This window comes from Podarcis melisellensis, assembly GCF_964234715.1.
Source record: "Podarcis melisellensis genome assembly, chromosome: 3".
In the NCBI taxonomy this organism is placed as follows: Eukaryota; Metazoa; Chordata; class Lepidosauria; order Squamata; family Lacertidae; genus Podarcis; species Podarcis melisellensis.
In genome coordinates, this window is record NC_138530.1 from 54605968 (window position 1) to 54624710 (window position 18743).

General features: G+C 39.8%; 2 protein-coding genes across 5 annotated transcripts in view; one reads left to right on the plus strand and one right to left on the minus strand.

The window, feature by feature from the left end:
- TFB1M (transcription factor B1, mitochondrial) overlaps nt 1-18743 on the plus strand; it is a gene marked incomplete at its 3' end in the record, with an annotated part of 31176 nt that overhangs the window by 6023 nt on the left and 6410 nt on the right. For all 4 annotated transcript variants that reach the window (XM_081905225.1, XM_081905222.1, XM_081905224.1 and 1 more), the window contains exons 5-6: nt 2250-2401; nt 6686-6805. In XM_081905225.1, the coding sequence (XP_081761351.1) occupies nt 2250-2401; nt 6686-6805 (272 nt within the window). The remainder of the gene's footprint in view (nt 1-2249; nt 2402-6685; nt 6806-18743) is intronic.
- Nucleotides 10115-18365, minus strand: CLDN20 (claudin 20). Its single transcript, XM_081905235.1, has 3 exons — nt 18337-18365; nt 17736-17812; nt 10115-13292 (listed from the first exon to the last, which is right to left on the minus strand). The coding sequence occupies exon 3, from the start codon at nt 13202-13204 to the stop codon at nt 12542-12544; it is 663 nt and encodes a 220-aa protein (XP_081761361.1). The 5' UTR covers nt 13205-13292; nt 17736-17812; nt 18337-18365; the 3' UTR covers nt 10115-12541.

Below are 18743 nucleotides of genomic sequence, written 5' to 3' on the forward strand. Positions count from 1 at the left end.
AGTTCAACAAACGTCAAGTCCTCATCGGAATGAGATGCTTCTCGTTCTTACTTTGATAGGTCTGAGAGTATGACCTACATACAACAATCCACAGGTACATCTAATCACGTAAATTACACGTGGATTAGTACATGTGGCAAATGCCTGTACATGATTAGATGTCCCTGTGGATAAGTAAGAATATCAGAACACCAATCTAGGATCAGGAACAATGTAATAGATGCTTCTTTAGTGCAACATTTTATTGAAGCATCTCATTCCAATGAGGACTTGACATTTTTTGTAATTTGTACGTATTCAGGTCCTGTAGAACAAGCTAAAAAAATCCTTATGCAGAAAGAAACTTGGTTTATTTTCTTATTCAATTCCTTACATCCCTCAGGTCTGAATACTGAAATTGATTATAGTTGTTTTTTGTGTGAATTTGTACTAATGTTTACATGTAGCATGGACTAAGTTTGTTTCCAAGTGAGTACTTATTTGAGAACTTCATCGTGCACCTGTGGATTGCCGTTACTTTAGATCCAAAAATTGTTTACATTTATGTATGAGTTTGTATTAATGTTTACATGTATATCATCTGAACATGGATTAAGTTTGGTTTTACTTTTGCTGTGCCATATGGGTCACTTTAAGAAAGATATTTTGTATCTGTGGATTGCCAACACCTGTAATGCAATCAATTTTGTGCTTGTCCATATAACCCTACTTTGTAACAGTTGCTACTTACCGCAGCTACTGTTATTCCATAAGATCCACTGTCCTGTAATGTCACATATGGTATGTACAGTTGTTTATGGTTTTATATTATATTTATATTATTTTTGCTGTAAAATGTGTGAGATCATGATCTTGTATTTATTTGCATTACTTAGAGCTTTAAGTACTGATAAAGCCCGGGACGGTGAAACAAGGCCAATATTCTGGAAATCCTTGTCTAGACTCTGTGTAAGGATTTTGTGGAACTGTAGCAACCTTTCATGTGGATTTTTTGGACTTTATGAACAGACAAATGGAATAGTCACCATTACACGGATGGACCTTATGCATGAACTGACTAAAGAATGATCTGATCCACCGGGTCTTCTGCTTTGTTCATTTGTTGAACTTTATGAGTTACTTCCATTGAAATTAATAATTTGATACTATGAATAGTATACCTTATTTATCTAAGAACACAGCCGGTTACATCTCGTGTGTTTAGAGAGGAAATGGAAGACATTGATGATAGGAAGACTTCTTCTCCCGTCCTATCCTATCATTCCCAGATTGCCATTTTAAACTTGTCTCAAATTCCTGATCTGCAGGTCTTCTCCCACTGTGGTTCAGATAATTCACTTTCCACCCTGCTATCAAATATTTTTAGCTGTTGCTGATTGCACTTTTAGTGGCATATGCAGATATTTAAAAAAACTAGTAACTGATTGAACATTTGTGTCTTTTCAACTTGAGAAGCTACTAAAGGAAGGGACAGTGCATTCTCATTATGAAAAATAAACTGAACCTTCCTACTACCCTAACCTTTGGCAGAAACCTCAGCCAATAAGAAAAAATTACAGGGGGAAAAAAGATTTTGGAGACCTGTTGCACATTTTTTAACATTCACCTGAATAAAATGTGTACTTTAAAAACAACAACATACAAACAAAATGTATGGGACCCTCAGAATTTTTTCTGGGCCTAACCCAACAAGTTGTGACAGGCCCCTTCCATTAGATTTTTTAAACTTTCTTTTGTATTTATTTTGGTTGGTTACATATACCTTGACAAGGCTTCATCAGTGTGAATCTTTCAGCAAACATAGCGCTAAACTAGACATGACACTAAATGTCTTGTCAGGCATGCTAAAATATTTAGGTGGTAATGAATAGTTTGTATTCTCTATAGTAAAAATAGGGTTGCTGGATGTATCTGCCTACCAGTTGGCAGACTTAATCCATTTTGGAGGGGGTCATATGTCTGCAAATGTCATCTCCTTATATGAAAAAGGGGAAATATATTGCTATTTTTAGTAATTTGGAGGCGGGGAGAAACAGGTTCATTTTTAACAGATCTAATTAATGGTCCCAGATAATGGAAATGCACAGAGCAAAGGAAGCCCAAAGGAAGGTTGCTTCCCATAGGTGCAGAGATAAGTCAAATCTTGTGGCCAATTCCCACCCGTAGTGAAAATGTGTTTCATTCTTACATAAATATCAATTAATCACATAGAGATATGAAAAAATGTTTTCTTTCACACTTTCTTATAGATCCACCAGACATACATATTATAGGAAATCTACCTTTTAGTGTTTCAACTCCCCTAATAATCAAGTGGCTTGAGAATATATCAAAGAGAGATGGACCTTTTAGATATGGTAGAACACAGATGACATTGACCTTTCAGAAGGAAGTTGGGGAGGTAAGTTTGCTTCTTACTTCCTTATAAATTATTAAACCAGAAACAGATCTAATATGTAAATTAAGAAATGTCTTAGTTGAATTTTGCTTCTGTGTTTTTTGAGACATTTAATATGCTGTACGTCAGGGGTCAGCAAGGCTTACCGGCCATGGGGTGGATGACTCCTGCGGAGATCGTCCGTGGGCCAGACCGGCGCGACGCTGGAAATGGCATCTGCGCATGTCCACAGTGCCAGAAATCGCTTCTGTGCATGCCCAGACACCAAAAATTGCACCTGCGCAGAAGCTATTTTAGGCGTCTGGGCATGCGCAGAAGCAATTTCCGGTATCTGCACATGCGCAGACGCGATTTCTGGCACTCCTCAGCAAGTCCCTGCACTGCGCCGGTTTAGCTTGGTTCAGGGATGGCTCGTGGGCTGGTAAAACGGTCTTCGTGGGCTGCATCTGGCCCCTAGGTCACATGTTGCTGACCCCTGCTGTACATCTTAGTGTGTTGCTTTTTCAATCTTCAAGATTTGTAGGGAAAAACTTTTTGTAACAAAAATTATATTGCATGCTATGCTAATATAAAAGTTAGACTAAATTCTTCCAAGTGCAAGAGGTATTATTTTGAAGTTCCTTAGTTCTGGCTTTTCGGTTTACTGAATTCATTCTTAGGATGAAAACACAGTAGTGGAACCATTACCACTTTCATCCACAACCATTCCAAGGGGGAATCCATTTTTTCGTCTTCTTCCTAAATAAAAATAAACAAAATAAATAAATAGCTTAGTACTACTAGTATTACTACTACTACTACTAATACTAGTAGTTTCATAAGCAAGTTCTGACAAAAACTAGAGACATCTGTCAAAATAGCTGACTTAGACTATGCATATCAGAGTCCAACAGAACGATCCTACCCATGAGTCCTCCAGGCTATTTGAGCACAGTGCTATATGGTGTTTTTTTGTTGCGGGGGGCGGGAACTTGCGTTAACAATACATTTGTGCCAGCATAATCAAAAAGCTTGCAATAAACTTCCAAAGAAAGAGCAAGAGTTGGGTGGAAACTTGGGACCAACTCTGTGCCTTTTTAGTATGTAAATCCATACATAATAGGTTCTGCCTTTGAAAGTCACCTGTGGCAGATACGGTGCACCTCTTATGGAAGTATGTGGCAATAATTCGATTTTGGAAAGAGTATGTGGTGGTGAACCCTTGTGCTTCCTGTTGTGGGTTCTGTTTTTCCTTGGGACTGTGGTCCCCTCCTTTGAAAAAAAGCTTGTTCCCCTCATACTAGCAGCAAAATAACTCTCCAGCAGTATTCTTACAGACGTGAACCCTTCTTTTGGTGATCCCATGGGTTCTTCATGCATGCCTCCTATGCACTGAGCTATAAAAGTAAATAAATGTTGTGACTGGAATTACACTCCTAACTTTATTTTCTGACTTCAACATTGGTCGCCCAAAATTTGGTTGATGGCAGAGTTTGCTCACTATTTTAGGAGGGCAGCTCTGCAAGTACAAATTCTCTAAATTAAGGCATATCTAACCTAAACTGTTGATTGGTTCTCTTCTCCAGAAATTTATAATATAGCCTAGTCTTGACAGGGTTGTGCTCCTCCCAAAGGAGCTGGTACATTGTTTAGGGGTACTTCTTGATCCCTCGTTGTCTTTTGACGCCCAGGTGGTGTTAGTGGCAAGGAGTGCCTATTTCTAGCTGCAGCTCGTTCACAAGCTACAACCACTCCAGGACCAGAATAACTTTGCCGCAGTAATCCATCCTCTGTTAACCTTTCAACTAGATTACTGTAATGCACTCTTTTGAAGCTATCTTTCAACATGGTCTGGAAGCAGAAACTTTCAGAATTTTTATTAGTACAATGTACTAGGAGAACGTATCTCCAGTTCTGCAGAATCTGCACTGGCTGCCTATACACTACCAACCCCAGTTCAAAATGTTGTTAACTTATAAAGTTCTAAACCACTTGGCATCCAAATACTTGAGCAAGTTCCTCTCCCTATATGATCTTGCTGGAGCCTTAAGAAATGCAGTGAAGACTCTCTGTACCACCAGTGAAAGCTGCCCAGTGTAGTGACACTGAATGAGCTAATTTCTGTAGTGGCACCTTGTCTGTGGCACTTCCTCCCCTTGGAAGTGTGTATGCTACCGGCACCTTGAAGTCACTGTTTCAGTCATATTTGGTATTGAAGATGGCCTTTTATATATTGCATCTTACATAGTGCAATTTATGAATGTTGAATATCAGTTCCTAATGTTATTGCCATGATATAAGGATCATCATCAGCACCAACCTCTTAAGATGCTGCAGTTGTGAGACAAAACAAATCCCTTTTATCAGTTTTCAATCCACGTGGTTTCTGGCACAAATGCTGTGTTGCATTTGCTGAAATATTTGATAGTGTGAACTGCTTTCTAAGCTTAGTGATCTGGCCAGTGGATGAGACTTGTAATTCTGAAATAGGTTGGAAATGAAAGGGAACAGTATGTTGGCAGCTAGGAGGAAATAAAGAGTCTGTGCTTTATATAGCTGTAACCAGCTGTATATGTGATCAATTTTTTCCCTTATGTGTGACATGTAGATTATAGTGCTTCTGCACAAAATGTAGCTTAAATGAGATGGAAAATAGCATCCACAGTGAGTTTCTTGTGCTTGTCTGCTAGGAACAAAGCTACAGGAAATGCAGTGGTATGATCATGGTAATAGAATGAGCTAGATTTGGTGGAAGTTTTCTGGTCTTTAAAAGCTTTTCTCCCCACACTTTCAAGTTTAAGTACATCTTTATTCAGTCCTTCCTTCAAAGAGCTCAGGCTTTTGTATATTATTCCTCCTTTCATTATTTTCACAATATCCCTGTGAAGTAGGTTTCCCTGAGAGAGATGAGGGATGCAATGTCTGATCTTCATGACTAAGAGAAGATTTTAATTCTTGTTTCTATGCTTCTGGCCCAACATTGTTCTTTTTTTGTAAATGCAACCATAGAAATAAGTCCCTAAAGATTTCTGAAAAAGCCTGATGCCTGAAATTACTGGGGAGAGCTTGCCTGTTGGAAAGAGCTTGTTTCTGATAGACATACACCAAACTACAGTTTTCATGTGTTAATTGGAATACATGAGGCGTATATAGAGGACTCATCCAAATACCCAGTTCAGAAGGCATTATTTCAAGGACCAGTATCTTGAACTGAGCTCAGATATGCCAGTGCAGATAACATTACACTGCAGGAATAAGCTCCAAGTGTCTAGTCCCAGGAATAACATGTGGAATGCAGTTGTGCAGATCCGTTTGCAGAAGGGCTTTTGACCCAACAGATCCTCCATTAACAGAATAGGTGATTTTTGCCAATTCCCTCCTTTGTCTCCCAAAGATCTGATCTGGTGGGTTGGGAAACCCTTCAGTACATTGTGGATAATGATGCTGGGAGCTTTAGGGCGAAGGGGGAATTGGTGAAAACCTATTTCATCTTTCATTATCTGATACCTTTGCTAGATGAAAAACTCTTTAGCAAACAAAGGGACCTTTTCTGTTTGTACAGTGGTACCTCAAGATGCAAACGGGATCCCGTGTATGCGCGTGCTCAGGTCACTTTTCAGCACTTCTGCGCATGCGCGTGACATCATTTTGAGCGTCTGCGCATGCACAAGCGGTGAAACTGTGAAGTAATGCGCTCCGTTACTTCTGGGTTGCTGTGGAGCACAACCTGAATGCGCTCATCCCGAAGCACATTCAACGCAAGGTATGACTGTATAAGAGACTCATAGTGAAGTTATGTTCACTACTTGCATCATAGATATGGGGATATCTGGGCCATCGGTCAAAATTGGTCCAGTAGGCCTAACTTAGATGCTAAGTGGAAGCCCTATTGGGATTGGTTCCAGTTGTGTTCCTGAGCTGTGCTGATCCCTCTTGAAAAAAGGGTTTGCTCTTGGCATTGATTAGCATGGACTGCAAGCCGCTTGTGGCTGGGATTGTCCTTTCCAGCCCAGCTTGGGCCCTTCGCTTTGTTACGTGTTTTTAAGGATTATTGGTTTTAAGAATCTATATGCCTATCTATATGCCTGTGGCTTGTGTGAAGGGCGCTACATAAATAAATAAAATGCATGCCCTTCTTAGACATTAATGGACATCTTCAGAAGCTTTTTGGTCATTTTTCTGATTAAGAGAATGTTCTGAAAGTCTCTTCTGTTTTTAGCGAGTTAAATATCACCTGTTAAATTTCTAGAAGTTAATGCTTAATTAGCTGGAATGAATTTTCTCACCAAAAAGTCTTTTCTTTCACAGAGATTGACAGCTAGTACAGGAGCCAGGCAGCGAAGCAGACTTTCCATTATGTCTCAGTACTTGTGCACTGTTCACAAGTGTTTCACAATTCCAGGTCGAGCTTTTGTCCCAAAGCCAGAGGTGAGTCTCTTTTTTCTTTAGTACTAAGAATTAGAAATTAAAGCTTCAAACTTAAAATGGCAAAGCCACCAACACATAAATGCAAGCTGAATGTGCTGTCTGATTCTGAGAAATTGGACTGAATGAGTGCTAAAATCACACACAACTATAGATTTAGAGCTAAAGATCCTGAAAAGGGAATTGCTCATTGACTGTATCTACCTGAGGCAAATATTGCCTAGAGTTGGCTTCCCCCTGCTCTTGAGAAGGACAGGAATTCATCAGGCAAATCATGTGTGTCTGGTTTTTATCATAGCTTTAGGAGTTTTCTTGTACCAGTCTCGTAGCCAAAAGCAAGAGATGGGTCAATAGATCAGCCAGCATGTTACAGTAATATTGTTGCTGAAGAATATGTATCAGAATTGGATTGCTAGTATGATTTGTTTGTGATATTTTGAAATTCAGAAAGACTGGGGAATTGTATCACCAACTTCATTGTCAGCAATTCTTCAACCTGACCATTTTGAACCATGGCTTTGCAAATGGTACCTCTTTTCAAATGCTTTTGCAATTTTAATACAGCCTGCCTTTGTAAAGTGATTCCTGCCATGTGAGGAAAATCCCCCAAAGCAAAATGAATTGCACGGAATTCCTGAAACTATAGGCATTAGTGTTGATCAGTGACAGTACCACGAATTTAAAGATTTACAGCTAACTGGCACTTTGAGGATTGACCAACAGATGCCCAGAGAAAGAATGTAATCTGAAAAGCTGCTTTTGCCCATGGATTAGTAGCCAGTTACAGTCAACATGGGATCTAAGTAAAGGTTTAGGGAGGTGACAAATACCAGACTAGGAATGCAGACTTGAAGATTAAGCTTGGCACTAGCAGAGGATGAATGAACCTATAGCACTGCTATGAATATACAGTCATACCACGGGTTAAATGTGTTTCAGGTTGAGCGTTTTCGCGGCGACCCGGAAGTAATGGAGGCCGTTACTTCTGGGTTTTGCTGCTCGCGCATGTGCAGACGCTCAAAATGGCTTCATGTGCAGAAGTTGTGAATCGTGACACGTGTAGACGTGGGTTGTGTTCGCTTCAGGATGCAAACAGGGCTCCAGAACGGATCCCATTCGCATCCAGAGGTACCACTGTAAATTGATGTAGTCATTTTCAACTCAGTTGCTACAAGCCCAGTTGTCAGATGCTGCTTTGAAAAGCTCCTGAACACTAACAGCAGTGGAGCCAATCAAGCTTGGTTGAAGCTGACTTAAAATGATAAGCAGAAATTTTCTCAGTGCAGTGTCAATTGAGTATTAATTGGGAGATTAATCTGGGATATTAATCAATGCACCTGCTTAATTCTTGGATCTTGAAACAACCAATTCACAAAACCTCATGTTTGTATTGGGATTCAGTCTCAGTTTATTGGCCCTCATCTGATAAATTGTATGTATGCTGTTCTCAACTCCTTGGAAGGAAACTAGGATACAAATGTGACAAACATGTTTCATAAATTCACTCAACAAGGTTGGTATAGAGACTAAATCAGTCATTCGTGATTTTAGTAATGAGATGACGGGTTGTAGTTATTGTACTAAAGAGATACAGAAGCAAGGCAAATTTCCTAGCGGTAGTGGTCATGTAGTAGCCCAAGACTGATCTACATTGTCAGGTTGAAACAATCAGAAGTCATTCAAGTACTGTAAGAAGCTTAATGCATGAAAATGATTTTCTTTCTAAATGCAGTAACAGCAAACCTGCAACTTAAATGTATTTAACTTACGCACATTCAGATTTAAGTGTGTGGCAGTTTAAAAAAAATTGGAAAGGGGACATAGTTCCAGGAAAAAAGGCTTTTGAACCCAATGAGGTTTGACTGTTTTTGATTTTGGCTTTAGGTGCTATCCCTGAAATGTAACCCCCATGGAGGTTGCGAGGTTTTCTGTATAGTGTTGCCTTTCCCCCTTTCTCTGTGCATCTGGAAATACCCCTCTATAAACACTGAACAGCACTCTTGGGGATTCTCAGAATTTGGTGCGAAATAGTAGAATATTTTCTGTGTAAGACATTTAGGATTTCAGGTGTGATAATTCCTAAAGGTGAAGGGGCCCCTGACGGTTAGGTCCAGTTGCGGACGACTGGGATTGCAGCATTCATCTCGCTTTACTGGCCGAGGGAGCTGGCATACAGCTTCCAGGTCATGTGGCTAGCACGACTAAGCCGCTTCTGGCAAACCAGAGCAGCACACAAAAACATCGTTTACTTTCCCGCCGGAGCAGTACCTATTTATCTACTTGCACTTTGACGTGCTTTCGAACTGTTAGGTTGGCAGGAGCAGGGACCGAGCAACAGGAGTTCACCCCGTCACAGTGATTCAAACCGCCAACCTTCTGATCAGCAAGCCCTAGGCTCTGTGGTTTAGACCACAACACCACCCACGTCCCTTTGTGATAATTCCTGTTTCTTGCATAGTGGAGATGGTCTTTTTCGTCTGTAGGAGAGAAGAACAGAGACTGAGCTAGTCTGTACTTTTTTCTCTTGGCCTATTGAGCCATGTGCTGTTGTTGTGTCATGCTAATGTTCATTTGTGCCAGCAACAGGGTACTTGTTTGTCTTGCAGATCTGTTTTGTCTTTTGAGATCACCATGGTGGTAGCAATGGAGAGTTGTGTATGTTAATTTCATTTGCATTAGTATGTGGTGCCATCTGCTCTTTTCCTGATGGTGCTCTATTCCCCCCCCCTTTGTACTGGATGTGTCTTTCTATATGAATGTTGTAGCAAGAATATATGCCTTTAGGGATGGTGCTCACTGTTAATGACTATTCCCCTTCTCTGTCTTTCTGTATGTGGCATTTTGTTTGCTCTGACATGGTTTTGTTGGCAGCAATTGCTTGGTGTCATTTTTCAGCACTGTGTCTTTGTAGACTCTGTCAGAGTATTTTCACTTCTTTTTTTAAAAGCTGAGCCTGTTAAGCGTTTAGCTGGAATGACCCTGTAGTGCTCTAATATTGTATTATTTGTGCTAATGGAACCTTCAAACCTACCTTTCAGTCCTTAAGTTCAGACAATATGTTTCAGTTTTGCAAACTTTTAAATAATTCTACAGATAGGATGCTTAATACACAAAGTGTACAGAAGCAGTTCAGAGTGCCAGGCTGTTTTCTATCATATTTTATATTTTTGCTGGATCCCCCCCAGCCCAACCCCCAAATATTTTCTTGAACTCTGATGTATTCTAAAGAGAGCTACGAATATGCATTGGAGAAAATGATGGCCTGCTTACACTGATAAACCACCACTGTTTGTTTGAGAATTAAACCCACTGAAATAATTGAGACTGCTTTGGAATAACTATTACGTTCAAGCTTGTAGCTCAGTGTAGCTCAGTAGAGCTTGTATTCTCTTCTGGGGTCTATGTTTGCTCCTGGATCTCCCTGTTGGGGGAGTAATGTGGTCTGGATTATATGTCTTACTCTGTGGGTGTCGTACATGTGGAGGATTCTGTATTTGGTTTTCCTTTCATACCATGATCTTGATCTTTATCTTAATGACCAAGTAGCAACATTAATATTTCTGTGAATCTTCTTTCTCCTGGTTTAAGTTTTGGCATATCTTTTCTTTATTTAAGAAAAAATATATACATTGGACTGTAAAAAGCCCCAAAACACACCTGAGCTTTTTTAGGTATCACAGGTATTTGCAATAAAAATAAGACAGTATTTATTTATTGATCCTAAAAGAGTTGTTGGCGGTGGGGGGGGGGGTAGACACCTTATTATTTACAGACCTAAGATTGAACCACTGCAATCACCAAATAACTTTGGTACATTCTTGGTGTGTCTGTCCATCAATCTATAGTGGGTAATGAAACAAGTTTCTTGATTTTTAAAACACGTTTCACATTTGATTAAGAGCCCTGCTGAATCAGACCAAAGGCCTATCTAGTCCAACATTCTGTTTCTCATGTGGCCAGCCAGACTTCCCTGTAAAGTTCACAAAAAGGACACTAGGGCAATAGACCTTTCCCTATTGTTGTTTGCAAACAACTGAGGTATGCTGCCTCTGATCCTGAAGGTGGCCTATAGCCATCATTGCTAGTAGTCATTAATAGCCTTATCTTCTGTGAATTTGTCTAATCACTTTTTAAAGCAGTCTAACTTTGTTGCCATCACCACATCTTGTGATGGTGAATTCCACAGTTTAACTATGCAGCGTGTGAATCTCTCACCATTCAGCCTTCTTCAATGAACCTGGCTAGTAGCTAGTAGTATGAAAGAGCAAGAAAACATCTCTCTTCACACCAGATATTATTTTATACACCTTTAGCATGTCCCCTCTTACTCACCTTTTTTGTAAATTAAGAAGACCCAAATATTGCATCATTTCTTAGTATGGGAGTTACTTCAGCTCCCTTTTCATTTTAGTGCCCTTTTCCTGTACCTTTTCTATGAAGAGCTGTTTACATCTCCAACTCAGAGCTAATATTTGAAAGATGGGTAGAAAAATTAAAACTAATATGGAACTAATAATCTTGCTCATCTTTTACAAGAGGCCAAGCCATATTCTTTAGTGAAATATAAACTCATTCTATTTGCACTAGAATATCTCTGTGTATGCAAATTTACACGTGTCCCAAGTTATGGCCCAAACGTCTCTTTTCTATTCCTTCCCTTATATACCAAAGGATTCAAACTCTGCCTCGCCTCCTGAATAGAAATGAGGGGTTCCCCACAGTGACTAATAATCATTTCAGCATGTTAAAAAGAAGGTTATGAGAATCAAGGCAAATTAACCAAGTGAATCATGCTGACAAAGTAATTGCAAACTGAGTTGCTATCACCTGCAAGAACTCTTTGTGTGGCAGATTGCCAGTAACTCTGATCCAATAGTAAATAGTTTGCATAAAATAAAGGATTTAAAGAAACCAAATGATGTGCAGGTTAAAATCACACTGAAGCTCTGAACAGATTGGGAACAGATGCATTTTGGTTAGTTAAATCATGCAATGACTTGGGTATAACATACAGAAGTCAAGGAGAAGACAAAAATATTTTTAAAGTGGAGCATGAAATTGGAGGGTTTAAGTTTCTTTAAGTTACAGAGGCTGCTGCTGATACACCCATTTCTTAGTCCTGAGCTGTGTCTAACCCTTCAATTAGCTGCAGACTGCTAAGTAGACATTTTTTTAAAAAACATAAAAATGGAATCTGCTGCAGGTGGTCAGGAGATGAGGGGGCAGCCTTGGCAACAACTGAAGCAGTGTCTTCAGCCTCTGATATGCAAATACACGAGGCTTTGTTTGTTTTTAAATGAAGAAATTTAGTTACCATGGTAGTTGGGTATTGACAATGAAAGCTACAATTTTAAAAACAATACATAGGGTTTCACATAAAGGCAGAGTAGGTTTGGCGGGTATCCTAATTAAAATTAGAGTTGTGTTGAAATTAAGTAAGCCGCATTACAGATATCTAACTTTCACATGCTAAAAAACAACCTGTACAGTACACATTTTTACCATTCTTTTTGTTTGTTTGTTCTAATACAATTCAGTTGCAAAGCAATATCAACATAAATTATTGGTTGTTGCAGTGATTTAAATCCCCCCATACCATACCAGAGTGTAATTATGACACTTGCATCAAGAACAAAAAACTTTCTTCGATATTTAAAAAAACCCAGAACTACAATAAACATTCCCCCCCACACACACACAACTGAGCAGGAGCCTTGAGTTACAGACAGACAACTGTATTTACACATAATCCTTCAGGTTGTAGCCTGTGTTGTTCTCTTGCTGGGCAGCTGGGAACTGTTGCTGTGTTTTGTTGGGATAAATCCATGCTCTTTGCTGCTTTGTAAAACAGGAAGTGCCAAAGATGGCACCTGCAGTGAGCAGAAGTCCTGCTGAAATGAATCCAATGTAAACTGCTCCTCCTGGTTCATTCTTACTGCTTTCTGGGACTGTTGGGTCCAGAAAATTTGAAATGATTTCTCTCGTGTACCAGGCTGTTGGTATCAAGCCGAATATACCTGCAAGGATGAAGAAGACTCCTCCTGCAAATGTAGTGTGGCTCTTGGTGTCATGGTCTCCTCCCAGCCGAGTGCACTTCATCCCCACCGTGGCGATGCAGATTCCAAAAGTGGAGAGGATGCAAGACAACACCATGGTGGTCCGTGCTGCCTGGATGTAAACAGGGAGGGAGAGGATTGAATATTTCAACGTGCAGCTAAACATCCCGGTGCTGTACCATGTGCAGTCCATCCAGAGTCCTTGCATCTGAGTTATGGCTGTGATGATGTTTGAACCTACGTCTGCGTTCACCTTCCAGTTGGGCAACAAGGTGGCTGTAATTGCACCGAAAACGCCAAACAAGGCTAGAATGAAAGCAAAGAACTGTAGAGCTGCTGATGCCATGATGAGATGTGCTGTCACCTTTTGTCTGCCTGTTCCTCTCCTGTTGTAAACCTTTGTATGCCTGATGGCTCCCCAGCCACGGCTATAGCTGTCCGCATGTGATAGAAGGGGGAGGAAGGGGGGAAGTGGCAGGGGCAAAGGAAAGAGAAATGAGCAAACTAGAACACTTGCATTTAAAATCACTGCTATCTGAATGAATGACTGAACGTGACCCTGCAGCAGATGAGAAGGCTACAAAAGCACAGAGCAGCTGTACACAGGGCACTTGAACAGAAATGATTATAAATGAACAGTGTGTGAGCGACTGAGCACAAGGAACTACCCTTCAATATTCTGCCACTTCAAAAAACTCAAATTGAAACACTGAAGGCACAAGACCAGGATCATGTAAATGCCAAAAAACACAGAAATACAAAATTGAGCTATTCTTGCCCTCAGTGGCCATCTCGCTTCTGTGGCACAAAAGTAGAAGAAGGTATCTATTCAAATCTACAGTTAACTAAAGCAATGGCTTGTAAGTATATACTTTCTTCCCAGTTTCCATAGGAAATTTTAATCCTTGGAAATTTAGGTCAGTACAATCTTTTCCCCATTTACATGGTTTTTAATGGTTCAGCAAGTACTCTTTTATTTATATACGTATCTCATAAAATTTGTACACTGCTTCATTTTTTTAAAAAAACACAACCTCAGCAGTTTACAAAAAGAATAAAATGATCAATAAAAGCAGTTAAAACAATTATTCTTTAAATTAAATCAGTGGTAAACTAAAAACAGGTTAAAGCACACATCAATGTTTTTTCTACCCATCTGAGTAGGCTTATCTAAATGAAAATGATTCTAGCAGGCATCAAAAAGAGCACAGTAAAGGCCCCTGTCTGATGTCAATAGGCAGGGGGTTCCAAAGCGTGGGTGCTGCAGCACTAAAAGATTGGTTTCTTACAAATGCAGAATAGGTATTATGTGGCCCCTGTAACAGTGGCAGTTCTTCATATCAAAGTGTTTGAGTAGACATATATGAATTGAGGCAATCTTTCAGGTAAACTGGTCCCAAGTTGTTTTACAAAAAATCTGTTTCCTTACTATTTTCTGAAGAGCAAAGCTCAAATTTCTGTGTAGGCCATATAGAAGTTGAAATTCCCAAGGACTAGAGCAGGGGTTGGCAAGGTTTACCAGCCATGGGCCAGATCACTCCCACAGAGATTGTCCATGGGCTGGACTGGCGCAGTGCAATGCCGGAAATCACGTCTGCGCATGTCCGCGGCGCCAGAAATCGCTTCTGTGCATGCCCAGATGACAAAAATCACGCCTGCGCAGAAGCATTTTTCAGTGTCTGGACATGCACTGAAGCGATTTCTGGTATCTGCACGCCCGCAGATGCCATTTCCGGCGCTGCACTGCGCTGGTTTAGCACAGCACGCGGGGGACTTCCTGAGCAGATGGCTCAGTTGGGCAGCTTGTGCGCCGGTAAAACGGTCTTTGTGGGCTGCACGTTGCCAACCCCTGGACTAGAAACTTAAATTTACCCTATCCCTTGATACAAACTAACCACCTCTGATATAGCACAATAACTAAGAGTAAATAAAGCTATTGGTAAAGACTGAAAGAATGATTCAGCTACATTTAAGTACATTTAAATTTTGTTGGTTTTAAATGGCAAGGTCAGCTGCATGTTAACTCTGAAATCAACGCTGCCGCTGAAATCAGTGATACTTAAATGTGCTTAACATTAGCTGGATCATTTCCTTGCAGTCTAAATGATGCCTGGTACATGGAAAACTCTTATAAAGCTCTAGGTTTCATATATTTTGTTGGGCAAAGAGCCATGATAATTAAAATTATAGAATAATAATGTTATTATTACTTTTAATTCCAATTCAAATGAATTGGATTTAGAAGGAGAGGAGGTTTGAGCATTCTAACTACAGTGGTGCCTCGCAAGACGAAATTAATCCGTTCCGTGAGGCTCTTCGTATAGCGGTTTTTTCGTCTTGCGAAGCAAGCCCATTGACAGCTTAGCGGATTAGCGCTACAGCTGTCAAGCGGCTTCCAGCGATCAGCTGTTAAGCGGCTTATCAGCGGAACAGCTGATAAGCGGCTTAGCGGCTTAAGAAAAGGGCGAAAAAAGCGAAAAAACCCCGCGGGGGGGTTCAAGATTTTTTTCGTCTTGCAAAGCAACCCCATAGGGGAATTCGTTTTACGAAGCGCCTCCAAAACGGAAAACCCTTTCGTCTAGCGGGTTTTTCGTCTTGCGAGGCGTTCGTCTTGCGGGGCACCACTGTATAGAGAAAGGTCATTAGTTTTATACTATTAATCCTAAAGTATTGAATGCAAGCTCATCTAATTAATTTTGCTGTTCATAAGACCACTTACTGGCATTCTTAGCTTTTAAATAGTGCCAGTGACTTAAGTTGGGTGGTATCACTTAGTAACAGGGTGGATAAAATTGCAGGTCTATTAATTTTCGTAGGACTTTACCAGTGAACCCCTTGAAGGTCTAAGCAGAAAGGCTTGGGGAATTCCAATACATTTTTGCTCTAGGTGTTACATTTAGGCCCTCTGCGCCTGCAAACATCCCATCTCCTGCCACATTGAAATGGACATGGGGTCAGTACCTCTTAAACCATTTGGGTTCAGTGGAAAAGTGCACAAAGTGTATTCGGGGGCGGGCTGCTGCTACCTAGTGCAACAATAATGCTGGCCCACATGGGCTAGTAGTCTAACTCAGTGCATATGTGTGTACTCTTTGGAACCAACCTGTATGATAGAAGCAACAGTAGGACTAATTAGGATTTTTTAAAATACATATATTTGAATTTGAAATGCTGGGCTTATACTGAATGGTAGATGAGCTAACATCTCTTGTTAAAAGCAGCATGTAATTGACATACAAGCCTGAGCATATCCAGAATCCAGTAATTAATGGATTCTTCAGCTTGTACATTTCTCATGTATATAACAAGACTTGGAATCTAAAATGTGCTGCCAACATCTTAAAAACATGAAAACATCATTATGCTGAAACAGCCTTTTTTTTTACTTGCTTAGGTAGATATTTTGAAGAATAGAGTGGTTTAAGAAAAAAGAACTTTTGACCTTTTCTGTAAATACTGCATTGCGTGCACTTATGCTTAGAACAAGCTTAGAACAATGGCTTGCCCACCTTGTGTGTTTTTTTTTGGGGGGGGCATTTGCATGACATCTGTTATGACTGACATCTGCTGATTTTAACTTTTACTTGGACCAGAGAAAGAAACTAAATTAGTTTTATACATATATTTTATATAATTGATGTTGTCTGTCCTTTAATAGCTATTTTATTTTCTGGATAATGATTTTATAGCTAAAGAAGCACTTTAATAAGCTTTCTAAACAAATCTTGCTCAGTTCCCCCAAACCCTAATTGCCATCTCTTCTGTTGTATGAGTCAAAGTACCCTTTTCACTACCTACCACACACATTATACTGCAACTTGTGTAGAGAAGGGAGTCACTGTCTGTCCCCTGTGATCCAAAATTTAACTTCTTTTTTCAGAAGGTACATTAAAACAAATTTCTGGCAGATGTGAAGTTCTCTTGGCATCTTTTGATTATGTCATGGACCAAAGGGACTAAATATCACCTGGGCTACTCAGAACAATTTTCTGTTTCCTTGCCCTCTCTCCCCTTTTCAGCAGAGAAACTGTATTTAGTTATCTGCCCCATTTGCCACCAATGCAGAGATACGCATTCTTCCCTGCCCTTCTGGTAGTCTTTGAAAAGTGTGACATCCAGTTAGTGATCAGTTTATGGAACTGCTGCCATGGCAGAAAATCTTGATTGGTTCTGACAACTTCAGGAAATTTTGCTTTATTAATTTCTCAGTAAGAGAAATTAGTAAGAGAAGTTGGTATCAGTAAGAGAAGTTGGTCAGGAGAGCTATACTGTATTATTATTATTATTATTATTATTATTATTATTATTATTTTATTTCTATGCTGCCTTTCTCTTAGATTAGAACTCAAGGCAGCTTACAGATATATCTGCTTCTAAAACAGTCCAACCTAAAACAGTTATGTAAGAGCCTTTCTACCCTCTCATAGCCTCAATTTTCCACAATATAGTTTTATATAGCTTGAAAGTTTGCTGCATCTTTAAAGGGCTGCTTGGCTCAGCAAAAGAGATTGACTTGTTAACTAGGTCTATATTTCTGTGGGACCAGCAGGCTACCAACCAACCCATGGATCTGCCACACAGCAGGTGCCCCTGTTTACTCCACATCCATTTCATAGGCTGCGAGGGTGGGAAATGGAGCCATCCCTGCGTGGCACTGTCTACCCGTCATTCTTTTACTGTTTATCTTTGCTTCAGATTTTGCATTTCAGCAGCTTTAAAAATTAAAACAAGCATGATGACAATAGGAATGGCAGCTTATCCCAATAACTGCTAGAAGCAGACTAAATTACATGCACATTAAACTGCAATGTTTGGTTAGAACATTTTTAAACACCATAAACTGTAATGTACAGAGTCTAATGAAGTTCAGTACTTACTGCTAAATGGGAGATTCAGGATGCTTTCTCAGCAGTATAAGTCGTAGAAACAACTTCTCTTGAATGTAAAGATCTCTCTTCATTAAAAAAATGCATTGGGTTTTTTTTTTATTAAACAAAAATAGCTCTCTGATGCTATGACCACAGCAGTCCTGCCCATTCCCTGTCTTAGTACCATCTACTGGAGAATAAAGAACGACTTTGTTTAATGAATCTGCCCTGAAGGGGGGGGGGAATACTTTGTTGAAGGAGCACATGCAAAGCTATCATGGAAGAAACACATGTAAACCCTTAATTCTAAAAATACAATGATTTCTAGATTCTATGATGAACGTTTGACAGTAGTTTAGAAATCAGGAGAAATGTAGAGCAATATGTATTTCAAAAAACATAAACCCTATATTTTAAAAGCTGCTTTAATTATAAGGAAATGAAACTTCAGAGTGACCTTTACTGCACCTGCAAATCAGAATTTACATTGCAAACAGCCACCACTACCCCAAATCCCCCACAATAAGTTTATAATTCCTGCTATTAATTATGGTGCAGAAATCTATTTAAAGTGACAAAGGTATATGGCTGAGTTTTACATACCTGCTACTAGTAGCTTGTAGCCTTCTCTAGTTCTTTCTGTAATTAGTCACCTTTCCCTAAAGACCAGAAGGCAAAATAAAGTAGTAATGCTGATGAGGCTTTGTGATTAAATACAGAGCACTGTCGAGGAGATCCTGACAAGTCAGCAAGAGGGAGACTAAAAAGCAAAGAAAGTGGGAAGGGAAACCTGCTGATTGTGCAGCAAGATAAATATGAGTTCTCCCTATTGTTGTCTGACTCTTCCCAGTGTGTAGAAAAGGAAAAGGCAGTGGTTTGTAGCATGTGATAGTTGACAGCTACATAATTTTATCCCTTGCTTCGTTAGTCTTGGAAGTAAATGGGGTTCTACGTTTTCCTCTCAGAACAGTTTTAATGTTGAGTTTTTAAGGCTGATCCATACCACAGTAATGCAGT